General features: G+C 42.9%; 2 protein-coding genes across 2 annotated transcripts in view; both read left to right on the top strand.

Moving 5' to 3' along the window:
* Window positions 1-62: 62 nt before the first annotated feature.
* LOC311368796 (interferon-induced very large GTPase 1-like) lies at window positions 63-4,515 on the top strand (the record flags this gene model as incomplete). Its single annotated transcript, XM_084487565.1, is given in 5 exon segments — window positions 63-299; window positions 303-332; window positions 3,710-4,084; window positions 4,086-4,144; window positions 4,146-4,515. Coding segments are annotated over 5 exon segments (1,071 nt in total).
* Window positions 4,516-15,880: 11,365 nt separating this feature from the next.
* LOC311368797 (interferon-induced very large GTPase 1-like) overlaps window positions 15,881-20,359 on the top strand; it is a gene marked incomplete at its 3' end in the record, with an annotated part of 32,025 nt that continues 27,546 nt past the window's right edge. The window contains 3 exon segments of the mRNA XM_084487566.1: window positions 15,881-15,889; window positions 15,991-16,056; window positions 18,912-19,045. Of these exon segments, the coding sequence (XP_084343692.1) occupies window positions 15,993-16,056; window positions 18,912-19,045 (198 nt within the window). The 5' untranslated portion in view covers window positions 15,881-15,889; window positions 15,991-15,992.

A 20,359-nucleotide genomic window follows, 5' to 3' on the forward strand; every position in this document is an offset into this window, starting at 1 on the left:
TGTGTCAAATCTATGAATCTACAGTCTCCCTCCCTGAATCAGATTTGTTTCGTCAACAATTCATGCATCTGCCCAAGTTGTGTGCCCAATTACTCATTGATGAATTTCCAGTGGAGCTTGTGGAAGGTGAAGCATCAAGCATTCCTTTGGTATGGGTGAAGGACGTCTTTTCTGAACTGAGAAAAAGGGTAAATCTAGAGAGCAAGATAAGAATTGTCACAGTTCTTGGGATTCAGAGCACAGGAAAGTCCACTCTTCTCAACACCATGTTTGGAGTGCAGTTTGCAGTCAGCAGTGGCTGATGCACTAGAGGGGCTTTTATGGTGTTCATCAGAGTGACCTCTCCTGGAACCGTCACCTTATCGTGGTGGAGAGGTTTGCGTGTCCCTGTGAACCTGGGGGCTGTGTTGTCTGGAGCCTTGTGCTCCTGGTAGGGTCTCCCATGACAGAGTGGTCTCAAGTGAGGGTCCAGACTAAGAATGGTTCACAAGACTCCATGGCGGACACGGGCAGGAGGGGCTCATAGCCTTGGATGGCAACCCACCTAGGAGAAGGACACTCTTGCGCCCCACAGTCCTTAATTAGCATAGTAAAGCCAACCATGAAGAACAAAGTCATCCCTATACTATTAGTATTATTATTATTATTATTATTATTCAACCCTATACTTCCAGCGGCGGGAGTCTGCAGGAGCAACGCAGCGGACGGTGGTGCTGGTCCTCCTTCTGGAGGACACCATGACGACAGGACCCCAAACCCTGGGAAACCAGGGAGGGTTCTGTCCGATCACTGCACCCCTGCCAATGCACTCATGCGCTGTCGGAGACCATTTGTAATGGGAACCTTCAACGCATGTACAGTGAGAGAAGAAGCTAGATTGATGGAGCTAGCACACTGTGCTGAGGAGCGGGGAGTGGAGATCCTGGGAGTCCAGGAACACAGAAGAGTGCACACTGATGACCAGATCATTTACCACAAAGTAGAGAGATGCATGTTCATCACCTCGTCTGCGTGGCGAAACGAGGCCCAGGCTGCAACAGGCGGCGTGGGGCTAATGCTGGGCTCTCGGGCGCGTAAGGCTCTCCGTCGGGTTTGCCACCACACCGACAGGATCCTTATCGCAGAGTTCTCAGGCAACCCGGTAACAACAGTCATAGTCGTGTACTCACCCACCAACGTGGCCCCAACTGAGGAGGCGGAAAAGTTCTTCGAGGACCTGGCAACAGCCGTACGAGGTGTTCCAGCACACAACTTCCTGGCAATCCTGGGGGACTTCAACGCAAGGCTCGGACCAGAGGACACACCCTTCCCATACCACGACTCTACCAACCGCAATGGTGCATACCTCTCGGCCCTTCTCACGGAGCACGGACTACTGGCAGCGAATACCTTGTTCCAGAAAAGGAAAGGCAAGAGATGGACCTTCCAGGATCGAGCCACATGTATGGTGCGCCAACTGGACTATATACTTGTGAGGAGAAAGTGGAGGAACTCCATCCTTAATGCCGAACCATACAGTTCGTTCAGCTCGGTGGGTTCGGACCACCGTGTGGTGTCCATGAGGGTGCGACTGAGCCTCAGGGTCCCCAAGCCTAGTCCCAAGATCCGGCACGATTGGAAGGCATTCGCAAACGATCCTGGCCTTCAAACCAGGTACACTGTGGAAGTCAGGAATAGTTTCCAGCAGCTGGACAAGGGAGCGGAGCCCAGCAGCGAATATATGAGATTTGTTGCTGCGAACGAGGAGGCAACAAGGATGTGTGTGCTGTGTGATGTTGGACAGAGCCAGAACCTCCCTGAGGTCCAAACATCCGGAGGTTGTAGCGGCACGAGGAAGTGTGGAGGAAGCACGCCTCAACTTTGAGCGGGAACCAACCCAGCAGAGACGTGAGGAACTGGGAGAAGCCAAGCAGCTTCTGTTCAGTACCTACGACAACATCAAGGGGGAGGAACTGATGGAGAAGGTGCGAAGGGTGCAGGTTGCGCAAGGCGAAAAACAGTATGGGGAAGCCTGGAGGGTCATCAACGAAATGACTGGGCGGAAAAGGACAAAGGAGGGACAGGTTGAAGGTCACAGCCCTGAGGAGAGGATGGCAACCTGGTTCAACCACTTCCGAAGCCTTCTGGGCTCAACAGCAGATGGGGCCGAGGAAGAAATTCCACCAGTCCTCCAGAACCTAGACATCGATGATGGTCCATTCACTGTCACTGAGCTAGCCCAGACGAAAGCCACAGTGAGAGCTGGAAAAAGTGCTGGGCCAGATGGCATACCCCCAGTGGTTTTAAAGAACTGTGACCTCGATGACATCATGCTGGAGTTTTCCAACCTAGCGCTACTGCAAAACAAACTACCTGAAGTATGGTCTCTCTCCAACATCATCCCAGTGCCTAAATCAGGAGACCTCTCAAAGCCAGACAACTACCGGGGCATCAGCCTGACATGTATCACAGCAAAGATATACAACCGCATGATACTAAACAGGATCAGGAGCGCCATCGACCCTCACCTGAGGGTGAACCAAAATGGCTTTCGCGAAGGGAGAACCACCACAGCCCAGATCCTGGCACTAAGGAGAATGATCGAGGAGGTGAAGAAGGATAACCTGACAGCTGTACTGTGCTTTATCGACTTCAAAAAGGCATTTGATTCGATCCACAGAGGCATGATGGTGAAGATCCTTAAGGCCTACGGTGTTCCTCCCAACCTACACCGGGCTATTGAGACCATGCACGCAAGAACAAGGTCCAAGGTGGTTACCCCAGATGGCAACACTGAGGAGTTTGATATCCTGGCTGGAGTAATGCAAGGGGACACACTAGCCCCCTTCCTCTTCATCATAGTCCTGGATTACGCGCTCAGTAAAGCCATTAGTGGGCGGGAGCAGGACCTCGTCTTCACCCTAACCCCAAGGAGGTCAAAGCGACACCCTGCAGTTGGACAGTCAGACCTGGACTACGCGGATGACATCAGCCTGCTCTCCAACAACGTGGAGCAAGCACAGGAACTCCTGAACAGAGTGGAGCTGGAGTGCGCCAAGGTTGGCCTTAGGCTAAACGCCAAGAAAACAGAGGTCATCACCTACAACATCTCACCGGAGCATCAACCGCTGACAACAACTGGTGGCGCTGTGCTGAAGGAAGTCGAGGACTTCAAGTATCTGGGCTCATGGGTCAACTCAACCGAGCAGGACCTAAAGGTGAGGAAGGCACTCGCATGGAGGGCCCTGAACGGCATGACCTGTGTGTGGAACTCCAACCTCCCCCGTCAAATCAAACTCAGCTTTTTCTTTGCAACGGTAGAGTCTGTTCTCCTCTACGGCAGCGAATGCTGGTCCCTGAAGCCAATCTTGCAGAAGTCTCTAGACGGGTGCTACACCAGAATGCTACGTGCAGTACTAAACATCAGCAAGAGTACACATGTTACTAACAGTAACCTGTATGAAGGATTACCAAGGGTTAGCAAGAAAGTAGCTTCCAGGAGAATGAGACTGGCGAGACACTGCCAAAGACACCAAGAGCTGCCAGCCAGCAAACTGGTACTATGGGAACCAAACCATGGGCATCGGTCTCGAGGACGTCCTACACTAACCTACGTGGATGTACTCAAGAAGGATGCAGGAGCGCAAAGTACCATTGAACTGGCCAGATGTATGGAGGATCGGGATGACTGGAAGCAACGATGGAGGGCTCGTTTGAGGACGACCTAGAGAGAGTGAACAAAGAGTTCTCAAAAGAAATGAACTGTGATTTTTTGATCATCATTGACACAGAAGGCCTGAAATCGCTAGAGCTAGTACAATTAGAAAATAGCTATGAGCATGACAATGAGCTTGCAACTATTGTTGTGGGGTTAAGTGACATCACAATAGTAAACATTGCAATGGAGAACATGACAGACATGAAAGACATCCTACAAATTGTAGTACATGCCTTTCTCAGGATGAAAGAAGTCGGCAAAAGACCAAACTGTCTGTTTGTTCATCAGAATGTATCGGATGTGTCAGCCCATGACAATACCTTAAGGGCCAGAACCCTGCTGTTACAACAGTTGAATGAGATGACACAGGCAGCTGCCAAAGTTGAGAAAAAAAGAGGAAAACAAAAACTTCATGGATGTAATGGAATATGATCCAGACACTGGCAACGGGTACATTCCTGTATACATTCCACAACATTCCTGGACTATGGAGTGGAAACCCACCAATGGCACCCGTAAATTCAGGTTACAGTGAAGCAGTTTATGAACTTAAAACAAACATTATCCAAATGTTGAAAGATTGCGAGTCATCTGCTTACAACATGGATGAATTTCTGAAGTGGACAACAAGCCTATGGAATGCCATAAAAGATGAAAATTTCATATTCAGCTTTAGAAATAGCCTGGTGGCTAATGCTTACATGAAAATATGCACAGAATTCAACAAATGGGAATGGGAATTCAAAAAGCACATGTACTCATGGGTAACAAGTGCAAAAACACATTTCAAATTTTGGAACAGCTGCTGGCAAATCTGAGGCATTCGACATCAGAGAACTTGTGAATTGAAGTGAATTGAATTGAATACTGAAGCCTTCTCAGAGCTAACTAAATTGGAGAAAAAAAATGTATTGACAATCTTAAACAATATTTCAAAAAAGAACTTTATAAACTGCAAAATTCATAAGAAATGAATTGGAAAGGTTGTTTCAAAAGGAAGTAAATATAGCGGCTGAAAATAAAGGGAATGGCAAGAGTTAAGGAAGTCAAGAAAAACACAACAAAACGTTTGGAGGAAGAAGTGCTTAGATTGCTAGAGGAAGGCCGTAAAAGTAATATCAAGCAATCGAATGAAGAGCTGAAAAAGGATTTTGACCAGATGTGGGAGAAAGCTACAGAACCTCTCTGTGACAAAGTAATGCACAAAACTGATATATATGGTAGGGTCCATGCTCAACTAAGAAAGAATGTAGCCTCAATGGGTAGTCATGCCAATGAGATAATTGACGTATCACTTAAAGATCATGGACAAAGGGATTTCAAAGTGAAATGTAGCAAGTGGACAAATCTTAAAAGCCTTGACTTGAATTACACATCGACGTTACAAGCAAAGGCTGAAGAAATTATAGCAAGTTGCAAAACACTTGTATCTGTTAAAAAGCAGGAGAAAACAGATTACCATGACAATTACATTCAGGAGATTTGGCAGCACATTGAGGCGAAACTTGTAAACATGAAAACAGACACCCAATTTGTAGTGAGTTTAAAATTACACATTTGTAGTTATGTAGCTAGAGAATTTGAAAAAATGCACCAGGCTTTCATAACAGAAAATGACCCCTTCAAGTCTGTCAATTGACACAAAGAGAGTTTTTTGATGATTTGACCTGTATCACGCAAGGGAGCAGGATGAAAAGAAAGCTGAGGAATTTGCTAATCGTTGCCTCCAGCCTGCAGTGGAGACCTACATCAGAGATTCCTTGGTTCCAGAAGTTGTTGATGAAATGGTGTCAGGCAAAGATTCTGTGAAATTCAGCACGCGCATGTTTTTCCAATATTCTGTCTTAAAAGAGTTGCTTTCAAAAGACAAGTTTTGCCACTTCAAAGAGTACACCAGTTCATATGAGAAATTCATAAGGGAATGGATTCAGGAGCAAATTGAGAAACACTTTTCAGATGGGACTAAACTTTTGGAGTTAGAGGATAAACATCTAAAACAATCTATCAGATGTTTTGACAATGCTATTCAAAAGGCCCAAGTGAACAAAGGATCGACCCAAAAAGAGTTTGTTCAAGATATTTGCAAGGAACTTAGTGATAAATTGGTAATGTCCCAGGATGCTCTCAGTACTTGCATGGAAAGTACTGAGCTAAACTAGACAGACTCGAGTCAAAGCCACTAGATACCCTTTCATCTAAGTTGGGTGGATGTGGTAAACAGTGCCCAATCTGCAGAGCACCATGTGAGGCAGGGGCAGCGTCTCACGAGATTCATCATGTTGAAATACATAGGCCAGAGGGGTTTGTAGGATACAGATATGAAGCGACACTAATCGAGGATACCATTATATGTTAATGAGTGTAATTTACCTTATACTGTTATGATTAAACATTTGTGATATATTTTCTCACCTTATGATGATTAGACTGATTATACTTAGTCTAAAGAGGCTGCCAAGATGTTTCTAAATCCTATGATTTTCACCAAACTTTCATTTTTCTGAACTACTGTTTAACAAGCTGGTCGCACGCCAACCAAAGCATGCTGAAACAACTCAAATCACCATGCAAACAAGCACTCAGAACACCACATACAAAATAAAAGCACTTCCATTGGGGCCCAATTCTAAAAATAATATCAAATTTAAAATAGCATGATTTAATAAAAAATGCTAACTTGTGCTTGGTAATCAAATCCACCCACGACTGAGCTTGACCGCCGCCTGTAGTCTAAACCAAGACTCATCGTGTCACAAGGAAGAGGAGATGCACTATTCTGTTGCAAAGTGCTTCTCCTCCATTTGCAATGTTGTTGTATATGCAGATTTGTCTGCAAATATTTGTCCATATGCATGTTTGGAGGAGCTGGTGTGCGCCCGATAGAATACCAAAGGCATCAGAAGAAGAGGAAAGGGGGCTTTTCAAGAATGTTCCTACAAACAAGTTTTGTACGATATATGCATGTCAGTGTATAACCAGTTCTGTTACTCTGTACGCCAATATATAACCTATTTATAAAACTATTCTATACCATGTTACTTTGACACAAAGAATGTATTACTTTTTGTATGAATATCTAATACATTTTCCAAAGACATTGTAATCTCTCTTTATACAAATGATTTGTTTCAGCCTAAAAGGGCCTTCAAATGTTCCAATGTGTGTATTTGGTATAAAGTGGTAACAAACGATGAGCTTGTTGGGGAATGCACCTGCTGCTGGGGGCTTTCCAGCTTCAAGCAACCCGTGGCAAGTGGGGCTCACAAAGGCAGCAACCTTCTGATGACGCTGCCATACGTTGACGCTACGCCCAAATGATTCATCCTGTAGGATGAATCATTCATCACCTTTAGGTGCTCCAGGGACCATCTCGGTTTATTGTTATTTGTTGAATCTTCAGTAAACCTAACTTTGTTGAGATCTCTTTTTGTTTGTGATTATTTTGTATTTTGAGTTCATTCCTTATAGTAAAACAAGTTATCCTTTATTATAAAAACAGTGCACGTCGAAGATCTGGCCCATTTCAAGATTTTCTCCCACAAACATACTGTATGTTTATTAAATTGCACTGTCCCTTGTCTTAAATAAATTAATCTAACTAAATATTAAACTAAGTCCTCTCACACTAGACAACTGCACAATAGTCAGTAATGGAGACAAAACATGACAACAGTTGCCTGGTTGATCCACCATCAGCTACAAATCTCAGGGGTGGGGTGTGTGTCATCACTAGTAACCAGGAAGTGTGATATTGACGTTATTCTTTCACAGATAGTTAATCAAGATAATCTCACAAAAAGATAAGGCTTGTACAGTTGGACTCCTTGGAGTCTCAGCTTCCATATGATATATTGTGTAGATAGCATGACGTGAAAAGATTGATTTTAAGCATGTTAGCATCTAGCATCCGGAAGTATACCGGATATGTAGGAAGCCCCTAGCCTCTAGCGACACAACGCCTGATATATAACAATCATATTCCCAATCGATTAATCATTTCAGCGTCAGTGTAACAAGACGTAAAGTAACCATTAAAGCTCAACATTATGTTTCCATGTTAAATAATGAAGTTGAATAAATATTTAAAAAGTTTGAATGGTAGTGTACGATTCCAATCCAGAGAATAAGAAAGAAAGAAAGAATAAAGCCCAAGAATAATTAATTAATTCATTTTTGATTTCCATTGGACGTCACCAACGGGCGCAGAGCAAAATGTCTCTAGACATCAACAACCAATCATAGCAACGAAACGGGTGACGCAGCACTGAGAGAAGAATAAAATACATCTTTCTTCTCAACAAAGCTTTAAGAGCAGTAGTAGTTCTTCTTTTAGTGAAAATATACTGTGCAGTTTGCTTGTGATTGAAAATGCCTCTACGTCGATCCTCTTCACTGTCATTGTATTTATCTCATATTAGATAAACGGTTGGGATTGGTCCGAGAAGCTTAACCCCCTCTCGGATGCCGCAGTCAACCGCTGTCCGAACAGAGGTCGCTCTCCGGGGTTGACCTTGACCTACTTGACCTTGTGCTACCAAGTTGTATGAGTGAGTTGGGCAGGGGCTGGACATGAGCCTGGGTGCAGTGACGGACTGGACGGTCTGGCATTTTGGCAGATGCCAGAAGGGCCGCGGCTTCTCGTGGGCCATTTGGGCCGGCCAATCACGGAGCGGCATGCTTGTTGGGATCGCGCGGCCCCACCGTCGCGACGGCGGCCCCACATTATCTACCCCCCCCCCCTCCCCGTCAACAATCGTGTCTGTGCGCAACCCCCCCCCCCCCCCCGCCCCCCCGTCAACAATTGTGTCCGCGCGCAACCAAAGAAGAGGGCCCCTAATCGTGAGTAAAAAGAGGAATCTCTAAGAATGGCACAAGGAAGTCTCTGCTAAGCCTTGGCTGAGGATCATGTTATCTGGGTGGGCTAAGGACTTCCTCAACACCCTTGAAACCCGGCCTGCTAGCCCCCAGAATGCTAGCCCTCAGCCTACTCCACTACCTGCGTGTCCTGATTCTGCGTTTCACTGATACCTGAAGAAAGCCTTCAAAGGAGCTGAATGTGAAGGGAAGAAATGGAGAGAGGAACTCCCAAAGATTCTCCTAGCAAGCTCATGTTTGGACTACTAGACATGCCTACTAAGTTAACAAACCTGGTGGATGAAAATTAAAAGACAGACATTCAAAGACCCCACAAAGAATGCACCGACAAAATGGAAGACTATGCTGACAAGACAAACAGAGCAAAGGAACACAAACTTCTGAGTTGAAAACTTGGTGTACATTGCCAGATGCAACGACAACGTAATGTAATATATTTCAGCCGTAATATTCTCACATAGCCACAGGGAGTGAGACACATATAATAGTTAAAAGGTAATATCCTCCCATAGCCACAAGGGGCAGCACCGAGCACATGCGGTAGGGCTGCAACATTTGCGCATGGGGGGGTGGGGGCAGAATCTCAGTAACTTAGATATAACTGTGTTCACACCGCAAAGTGAACGTAGAGACGCGTATCGGGCGAAAAACCTGCGCAGCAAAAACCTGTGACAAGATTTGATTGACGGGGCGACAGTTTTCCCCAAAATGGGCAGGTGCGTTCACGTGGATTTGTCGTGCGAATGAGCGACAGATTTCGCAGATGTTTTAATATTTTAACTTCTTCGCGGCATTCGCGGTGAGACAGCCAATCAGTGTTCACTCCCCGAGTGACGTAGCATTCACTCCCTGATCCAGATCAAACTGCAAAATGGAGGAGAAATTTATTCTAGCTATCAATTGTGTTTTACTATGAACCAAGCTAGTTAATTAGCAGTTAGCATTCAACAGTTCAGTTCGGATTTCACAACGTAGGTTTGTTTCTTGTCAGAGGACGAGTGCTGCAAAAAGTGGAAGGGGCTGAGGGACAGCTACCTGAGGGAGAGACGGAAGGAGGCAGGAGGAAAGAGGAGTGGGTCAGCAGCAGGGCCATTTAAAAAGTGGAGGTTCTCTGTGATCCTGTCTTTCCTTGACCCATTTGTTACTCCCGGGGAGACCAGTAGCAACATGGCGCTGGGGGTCGAGGAAGACAGGATTGCAGAGGACCAGGGTTCAGACGCAGCAGCAGGGACAGCGAGTGACACAGGAGGTTGGTCGATAAGTGAACACACACACACACACACACACAGCATGACAGATTCATGATTTGTTCTATAGATTGATAACAACCTCTTGTCACCTCAGAAGATGTCGCTAGTTCAAGCGTGGAGGAGCCTGCTGCCTCTGAACCCATACCACCACCCCCAACTGCTGCTGATGCCACTCCTGCCACTCCTCTTTTCGCCCCAGGTATGTCTTATCTCTTATATTTAACATGAGAGAAATTACATTTCTTTTATGCTACACTTCGTTTATGTGGTCATGAGGGTCCCTATGCATGAATTATGTTATGAGTATAACTAGTTATTTATTCGTAGCCTTTCATGTTGAATGTATTTTTTGTCTGTTTCCTGACCCAAAAATGTTGTCTCTTTTCAAACAGTGAGAAGGAGGGGAGGGAAGATGAAATGGAGCGGTGCCTCCTCGAGGTCTTGAGAAGACCGCCCCCACCTGCTCCAGCACCTCCAGCACCTCTCTCGGAGGATGAGCACTTTTTTAAGTCCCTCCTTCCTTCCCTGCAACGATTGCCACCCCATGCCAAAGATGAAATCTAATTTCAAATTCATAAACTTTTGTACGAGGCAAACAGTTATTATAACCCAGTGTTGCATAATTTGGACAATTAGACCAGGTTCACTGGGGTGACAATCGTTGCAGGGAACGATCCATGCCCATTAAAAAAATAATAATAATAATTCACACACACACAGCCACAAATAAATGATTTTTTATAAAAAAAAATGTGGCTTCATGTTCTTTATTTAAAGAACACAGTTGACACTGTTTACGCTACTGTGTATGCTTCATTTATCCGAAGATAACCATACTTTTTGATAATTTGGTGTAATGTATGTAGACATGCCAAAGTAAAGCTGGTTTACCTCTATACAATTAAATTGGGTCTCTAGCCATTATAGGATCCAGTTTCCAAACCATCTTCCTACCATTGCACTGCTTGAATGGTCATTTATGTTGCTTGAGGGAAATATTGAAATGTTAAAAATTATTTTGTGCCACAGAATTTGGTGTCCAAGCTACTTTGACTATTGATGAATCGTAGTTCACGTTTGCTTAAGGTATTTTTTTGTCAGTTATGTTGTGCCCAACTTGTTGAAGAGCACAACCAAGAACGGGAGATCCACACATCTACAGTTAAATGTCCCGTTACATTTATAAAAAAAAACACATCAGTATTCAGTAGTGTAGTGTGGTGTTTGAGTGATATGAACCTAACAGTTAAACTAAACTATGAGTATGCAAACAAAGGCTAAAGGGCTAGAATAACAACCCCAAATAAAACCCAGTTGGGTGCCGGGCAGCACCAGCCTTCCAGGTGGGAGAGCGAGAGCGCCATGTTGGATTCCCCCCATCTTATGCAGGCTTCCGGCAGGTGAGTTCAATCCCTCAGTGAGGTGGCCAGGCAATCAGCTTCCCTGGAAGAAGAACAGAGGCCAGCAGAAGGGAAGCAAGACGGCTCAGGACCGTCACAGTTACCTGATTTCAAAATATTAACAAACTTAATTAATGATGGCATATTACTGTTGTACGTAAAGGAGACATGCTTCATTAAGTCAGAAGAGTGACACAATGAATATATATATATATATATATATATATAGTAATTGCAGGAAGTAGGCTCAATAGTAATCTGTGGGTGGCTCTTAAAAGCACCGTTTTGGGTGTGCTGGTGCGCTACATGTTGTCTTGCCATGGGACGGTTCCCTCTGCGGAGAAGAAGGATGTGAAGGCCTCCCGAATCCTGATGGCTTCCCTCACTGAGTTGTTGGCAGCAACTCTTCCCAGACCTGGCAGTGGGTCCACCTCACCAACTGGGATGTTCCCCCTCAATGCATTTGGGGGGGTTGTCCTCCGCAGGAAGTTGTGGAGAACACAGGTAGCCTTCACACACTTCTCCGCAACTTCTACATTGACCTCGAAGGCACGCCTGTAGACCCTCCACTGGGAAGAAAGGATCCCAAAGGCATTCTCCACAACCAGACGAGCCCGGGACAGACGGTAGTTGAACACCCGGCACTCTCGTGGCAGGTTGCGACCAGGGAATGGCCTCATGAGGTTATTCCGGAGTGGAAAGGCCTCATCAGCCACAAAGACGTGTGGCTGTGGTCCTCGGTGGTCAGCTCCTGGTAGTGGCAGGTCAGCAGGCAGTTGGAGGGTGCCAGACTGAAGCGCTGCACCAAAAGCAGAGTTGGCCAGAATCCCACCATCGCTGGTTCTTCCGTAGCCCCCGACATCAATCACCCGGAAACAATATTCTGCATCTACAACTGCCAAGAGAACAAGAGAGAAAGTTCCCTTGTAGTTGAAGAACTGGGATCCAGAGTGAGCAGGGGCTTTGATGACCACATGCTTGCCATCCAATGCTCCACAACAAAGAGGGAAATTCCACCGCTCCTCAAACCTCCCTGCAATGGACCTCCACCCATCTGTTGTGGGCACAGCCATGAACTCCTCCACCAGACAGTCCCAGATAGCAGTGGCAACATCAAAAGCCACATTTACAAAGGCAGAGTAAGGTCGTCGTCCAGACGGAGCTCCTGGAGAAGACGGTGAAATTCACCGAGCTCTGTACGGCTCTATTTATATGATGAACCCATAAACGACGGGCATTCCGACGTCTCTCCCTCTTCCACAACAGGTACAGACAGTGGCGTCAGTTTGTTTTTAGAAGTGCTGGGGACAATAACCATAAGCTTGAGTGTGGTTTGAAAAGTGCTGGGTACCCTTATGTAAGCTATTCATCCATTCAACGCTGCATTACAATATGCTCTACAGTGTATTGTCAGGTGTTGAAAATCCTATTCGAACAATAAAAGTTGAAAACCACAGTTTGTGTTTTTGGCTTGTTTTGCAAACGGCATTGGAAACACCAGGGTATTGACTCGGGATATGTAATACTAATACACATCATATAGGACAAAGAACAGTATTGGCAATTAAACACTTCTCTTGACATCAACAAAGTTTACCAGACAAACAATGCCAGACTGTAAAGGGGGTACGAAATGAAACGAGGTACTGAGCATCAGCCTTTTGAAGAAGAGCAAGGGCTGCTGGTAGCCTATGTTATGCATTAAAAAAAGAAAAAAAAACAAGCGCCCAGAGGAGAATTGCATCTGCCAAATCCTCACCACCAGTAAAGTAGTAAACACTTGCGAAGGACTAAGGTAGACTTCATTTGTTACAAAGTCATATAAGCAAACTGCCGGCAAATAAAATCCCCTACAGTTTAGGATAATCACACAGGTTATGCGAGACTCAGAACATATTTATGTTAGGATACCAGGCTCCAAGTCTAACGTCACATATCTCAACCAGACAAAACAACTATAACCACATTGGCATAGCAATCGCACCGTGTGTAGCTGCAATCTGTATCTAGAATGCATACTAGCTGGAGCACCAACCAGAATCAGATCACAATCGTAGCTTATTAGGACCGCTTATTAGACCTTTGACCAGGTCATCATGAGTAAACCAATTTCTTATGTGGCCACATGCAGGCTAGATGATGTATATATCCATATCCATTTAGTTATCCAGTGTCACTCACAAATATGCTTTTTACAGGAAGCAAATTTTCTGAATAAAAATGTCAATTTTGGCTGTCTGTCTTGAAAACGAATTAAGCCACTTCTCCATTATAACGCTATGTACAGACAGCACACGTTTACCCTCCCACCTCCCCCTTGCGATGACATTAAATATAATTTAAAAACAACAAAAAAGCCGCAAGTCGCAAGGCTATTTGACTGGATTCATCCTGCATCATGTCTAAGAGAAAAGCTGGAACCGATATGAGGACTTTCTCGACGCTTGTCGTCTTCAATGTTGCTGCAAAGTGTCTGTAAAACAACTATTAGGCTGCCGTCCAGAAAATAGACAGGTGTGCATGCTGTGAGGATGTCATCGTGCGCGCGCGCCTATCACATCGCAATATGTTGGAACATATTGCATATTGTTGTTGGAACAGCCGTAACAGCCGTAGATAACACAACAAACCATTGTGGAAAAAAAAGGTTCGGGGAAAGTAGTGCTGACAAGGTTGCGTGTGTCGCGTATGTTAGGAATGTCAACTATGTCAACAATATGGCCGCCGCGGACGAGGTGACGTTTATAGAATACAATAGAGGGACTATTTGTATATCTGTATTGCTTTGCTTTGACGTGATTATCGATTGATGCGCGTAAGTGACGCGATGCGACCGAGCAACTACGCCTACATCGTAGGTTACTTCCGCTATATTTGGCTTTTCCTTGTCTAGTGTAGCTACGTTGGCGACGATGGATTTCAGACAACATTTTGTAATAATGAATAATATCTACATATATTTAACTAATATATAAATAAGTGGTGTAAGCTATGGCCTCAACGATAAAAGACGTTCTGCTAAACAGTCTGTGTGATCTGGGAAAGCAAGATCTGAAGAAGTTTTGCGCCAAACTGTTGGACCGTAAGCGGGAAGGAGAGCCTCGGGTCAGGCGCAGCGCACTGGAGGACCTGGACCGAATCGGTGTTGTTGATGTTCTCGTTTCAACCTTCACTGAAGCTGAAGCTGGAAGGGTAGTGGTGGAAATGCTGCGGGCTATCGACTGTAACAGCAACGCAGTGAGCCTTGAGGCCAAACTGGGGGGTAAGTTGACACATGGAGATAATAGTTAGGATATTAGGATTAAGAGGAGATCGCTGTTAGACCACAGTGGGCATACACACTCTCGATTTGGTTAATAATTAACCACGAATCGTCATGGAAAGTGAATTCTCAGACATTGCGAATTACTTCCAATGGAAAATACTTTAACTTTCACAAATACAAATAAATGCAATTATAGCAAAATTCAGTTGAATCAATGTTTAAATATTCTTTAGCAGAAATGGCAGAAATACGTTGAAGCCTGACATTGAAACGATGTTGAAAGTGTCCCCTCTATTTTTTGTTGAATCAACATTGGATCTTCAACCATATCGATATTGAATCAATGGTGATTCAACCATCATTTAAATGAGAATCTACATTTCAATTTCAGTTGATTTTATGTTGAAATAATGTTACTGAATCAATATTGGTTCAACCATTATCTAAAAGGTATACTAAATATTAATTGAGTATGAATGAATAATGAATTATTGAGTATAACATATATATATATATATATATATATATATATAAGTATTAAAATTAATGATGGCCATTGTAGCTTGCAGAACAATCAACATCAACCTCCACTGAAATACACTCTATTAAGACTATGCCACCAACAATAGGACTAACTGTATAATAACAACAGACACATTTTGGATTCATTTAGTTTCTATGGATAAAACCATTTATTAGAGAACAACAAAAAACAAAAGGCTGCAACCAGGGCCATAGCCCATATGAAGAGGACACTGTGGGAGAGAAGCAGAGACAACATGTCAGCACTCACGATGAAACATTTTGCAGAGCAACTTATGCAACAGCTATTTATGAATATTAGGAATATCAAATTCACCTACATCTACTTTTTCTCGATGCCTCCTGCACGCCAAGGGGCGTAACATAGCCAATTTTTGACAATGTCGCTGAAGGCCTGCTGTGTGAGTTTTCGGTCACTGCCGAGAAGCAACTGAAAGACATGAATACAAAATGGTTGTTTAAGGAATGAGAAGATACTCATTGCATCAGTTGGGTTTAAATAACTTGTTGCCAGCTGAAAGATAATGTTCCATGCAGTAATTATCCAATAGGACACTCATACCTTTTGCTTAGTTAAAGTGTAAGTCTGGTGTAAATTGACCCATAGTCCTGTTGTATAAGCTCACCACATGTAGCCCATAGGAAAAAGAACGAGACAATTTTGGACAACGTAGACCAAGTTATGGACAGGCAGCTTATAGCAGACCCATGGGGGCATGAGGGCAGTGCTAACTGCTAACTCCCTCATGTAAAAAAGGTCCAAGAAATGGTAAGTCACATGTATTGTATGCCCCTTTTGCAGATATGTTTGCAGGTGCCAGTGCAGCAAAACAAACAGCACGTGAGCAATTTCACCATGGTAAGCGCTCAAATAATGGTCAGTAGTCACATAAGCCTCTGTATGTCTTTTGTAAAATAATTTCATTCACTGACTTTTACATTTCTTATTGTGTGTTTCAGAAATGATGGCAGCATCCCCCGGCGGCGCTGGGCCGTACCACCAGCTGCAGGTCCCACAGAGAGAGGGTATGATGCCATACTACAGCAACACTTTTTGTACAGCCATGGACACAAAACTCCACAATGAAACTGACATATTAGCATGACATAAAATTACTTAATAACAATTTTTTGTTATGACCTCCTTTGGTAGCTGACAACACAATCTGCCCTCTCAAAGTTTTGTTGATGCTTCCAAATATATCAATTAATATCTTTCTTTTTGCAGGTACCAGTATATCACCATTAACGTTTCCATTTAACGACAAAGTGCCCAAACAAACAGCATGTTGTTTTTTTTTGTTTTTTTTACATAATTCAGTTAAAACTTACCACAAGCGGGAGTGGGTATGAGGAAAGCAGTCACTCAAAATGGCGCTGGAGTTCTGTAACGGTAACGGTAGCAGCTAGAAACTGATATGGACTGTTCCAAAAGTGGCGAGATATGTTTTTTGTTTCTTGTTTTTATTTGTTCTCTTACAGGTTACACACTCTAACCTAAGATACATGTTAAACAAAAAACATCACAATCAATTGTCCACAGCATTGTGTTTAATTAAAAATATAATAATTAAAAATATATGAAACCCCTCATCTCAATGGTCTCACCTAGCAGTACCCGCCACTCCTCGTGCGTCGCGCCTAATCTGTTTGACAACATTGATTAAACATTGATCTAATGTTTGCAATTCAACAATTAAATCCCACCATAATACAATGTTGATTCAATTACATTTTTTCAACTTTAAATTCTTCAGTGGTTGATTCACCAACACATTTTCAACCATAACCGTAAATCAACCATTTCAATCAAAATTCCACGTTGAAATAACATCTTTTGCTATCTGTATTTTTCTACTGCCGCAGGATTAAAGCGGCTGGGGAGTCGACCTAGTGCCTAGTCTCTCTCTCTCTTTCTCTGACCCCCTCCGTTTTATCATTATTAATAACTAATCACGAATCGTCATGGAAAGTGAATTCTCAGACATTGCGAATTACTTCCAATGGAAATACTTTCACTTTAGCTAGGGTCATCCCACCATTTTTTTCAGGATCAGACTCCTGTGAGCTGCCCCATAATGTTCAGAATGTGAAGACACAAGCGCATTATATCGGCTTCTTTCCAGTTGTGATCTAGATATTTGTAATTTATTAATTTTTTCTACTGGTGCAGAATTGCAGCGGCAGTAGTGCCAACAGTAGGCTATGCCTAAAACTGGTTTACCAGGAGATATCCAAATAATCACCAACCATGTTTCTAAACGCATACTGTACATTTGAAATGATTCCGACACCCATGATTTTATCCACATGGAGTTACAATCTGAAAGTTGTTCATTATGACGAAAGGTGTAGGCCTATGCGTACCAAGTTTCATGCATATTACACTTTCCTAGTGTTATTTTAAAAAGTGTGAAAGATAAAAGAAAAGGAGGTTTAGTTAGGTTGTGTGCTTTGGTCATCACCAGCCAATCACAGCGTGATTTGGAGCGTGGGCGGATCTTTACATAATGAGCAGGCGGGATCCATAATTGATGATCCATCATCAATTCTGGATACAGGCAGTCAGATACGGCTGGATCTGTTGTGGTGTACGTCATTTCAGCATTGGTCTCACTGTTGAAAGATGTGATAAGCAGTTCTCTTGTCTATTTAAATAAGTAGAAAGGCCCTTCCAAACATCTTTCCTTCCAACATAAAAAGGTGTGTTTTAGATTGCTACATTTTTTTTAAATGTAAAATACTCAATCATGTGGAAAATGAAAACAAAAAGGCGATTAGTTTCAGCGCTCACAATCTCATTAAAACTAGAAAAGGCATTTCCTGCAGAAAATGCGGTGAGTGCTGTCGTGCAAAGTGAGGTTGAAAATATGTTTTAATAAAGCCACATAGTTTCAGACTAAAGAAATGTGGAATGGCTTGAATCAAGTGAAAAGATTTGAACAGAGTTCAAAAGTCTACATGGAGTAAACATACACACCATTTAAAAAACGGTTGTAAACAAATACAGTTTAAGAGTTAAAGAAATACCTAAAGTGATAAAGTTTGAATATATTTGAGATAAAATACAGAATAACTGAGCTTTTCTAATGAAGTTTGAAATTGTTGAATTTCAATGGGTGTTTAGTTTAGTTCTGTGGTCCCTGGGCAGGGAGTTCAAAGGACAATAAAACACATACTAAACATTACAGACAAACTAAAACAAAACAACAGCATTACAGACAACATTACAGAGTAAAAATCATACAAAATACATTAAAAAAAACATTTGGTGTTCTATATAAAAGGATCAATGATTGCATGATTGATTCTCTTTTAGCCATGACTTCATAGACTTTAAAACTGTTAAGACTTGCAATATGGAGTGGGATCGAGTTCCATTTTTCAGTTGCTTGGAATGAGAATGCTGATTGCCCAAAGGTGGTCTTCCTATATTTGGTGGTACAATCACCTCTCGTTGCAGCCCTAGGTACCCTTACATTGTCCTTACAGAATGACACATATTGCTTGAGTGGTGGTGGTGCAAGGTCATGAATCAGTTTGTACACCAAGCACATGTCAGAAAACCAAAGAAAACTATCAAATGTTAGGTCATGTTTTTTTTAATAATGGTACAGTGGTGGTCGCATAATGCATGAATGCATAAATAGTTTAGCAGCATGTATTGGTAATTGATGTCTAATATGTCTAAAATTAATCAAACTAGCTCAGACATTTCTGGATATCTTTTTAATATGCTTTTTAAAAGTGAGGTTGGTGTGTGTGTGTGTGTGTGTGTGTGTGTGTGTGTGTGTGTGTGTGTGTGTGTGTGTGTGTGTGTGTGTGTGTGTGTGTGTGTGTGTGTGTGTGTGTGTGTGTGTGTGTGTGTGTGTGTCACACAGTAACCTGCCTGCCAAGCCAGCTGAGGAAGCCCAGAAGCACCGGCAGCAGTATGAACAGATGGTGGTGGAACAGATGGTGGAGATGGTGGTGGAACAGATGGTGGAGATGGTGGTGGCCCTGGCCAATAGGAGGGGTAAGATCGCATACCTTTCAGAATAAAAGCCTGCTCCACCCTCCACTTCATTTATTCTCATTTACTTACAGAATTAAATATGATTATAACTGTATACTTTCACAAAAAGTGGAGTTTTCGCTATTCAGAATGAGACAAAAATATTATGAGTCAGGGGATAAAGCAGGGAAATTATTAGCTAATTGTATAAAACAGAGAATTATCATCTATTATTTCGGCCCGAAGATCCTCATAATTACAATTATTTTTTTACTTACTCTCAATCTTCTTAATTTTGTCTTCAATTTCAGCCTTTTTTGCAGACCTCATTTTTTTCTTATATGAAGCCTGCTGAATAACAAAGCCTCTCAGTACCGCTTTCAGGGCTTCCTAGGAAATCCCTGCAGAGGGCGCTGTTGGTACATTCAACTCAACATATTCTTTCATTTGGTTTCTTAGTGCCTCCTTAAACTCAGATTCTTGCAAAAGAGAGGAATTAAATCTCCACCTGGGCATCCTAATCCTGTCACTAAAAGGAAGCACTTCCAAGTTAACTAGAGCATGGTCCGAAACTAAAATGCTCCCAATAGAACAGGAAATTACAGATTGCAAAAAACCTTTAGAAATTAGAAATAAGTATTCGGGAAAATGTTGAGTGTGGAGGTGAAAAAAAGGTATAATCCCTTCCTTTCGGATTTAAAATCCTCCACACATCTATATAACCTAAAGACTCAGCCATACGCCTCACTGCCAATGAAGCCCTGGACATCCTAATTGGGTTATTACCACTACGATCAAGGATGGGATCCATAACCAAATTAAAATCTCCACCGATGATACCATTATAATCTCCTGCCTGTTGCAATTTTACCTCCAAGTCGGCAAAAAATTGTGGCTCATCTCCGTTCGGAGCATGAATATTTGTCAAAATGATTGTGTGGCCTTGAATTTCTGCAACTAATATTAGGACCCTTCCTATTGTGTCTTTAATTTGCCTGATGCATTTAAACTGTAATTTCTTATTAATAAGTGTCACAACCCCACAGCTTTGGCTAGATCCTACACTGTAATATACATGGCTCACCCAGTCTCTACACAATTTTTCTGATTCTTCAGCTGAAAGGTGTTTCCTGTAGAAACACTACATCAAAATGTTTAGATCTCTAAATGGAAAATATCGTTTTCCTCTTAATTGAATGTCCTAGGCCCTTCACATTCCAAGTGGAAATACACAAATTGTCAAATTTAGCAGTTATACACAAATGTTAAAAATACATACACAAATGAAAAAGCCACCCCACCGCTACATGCTTATGATCCCTAACCTGGTTAAAC

Source organism: Micromesistius poutassou (genome assembly GCF_964030765.1).
Source record: "Micromesistius poutassou genome assembly, chromosome: 23".
NCBI classification, from domain to species: domain Eukaryota; kingdom Metazoa; phylum Chordata; class Actinopteri; order Gadiformes; family Gadidae; genus Micromesistius; species Micromesistius poutassou.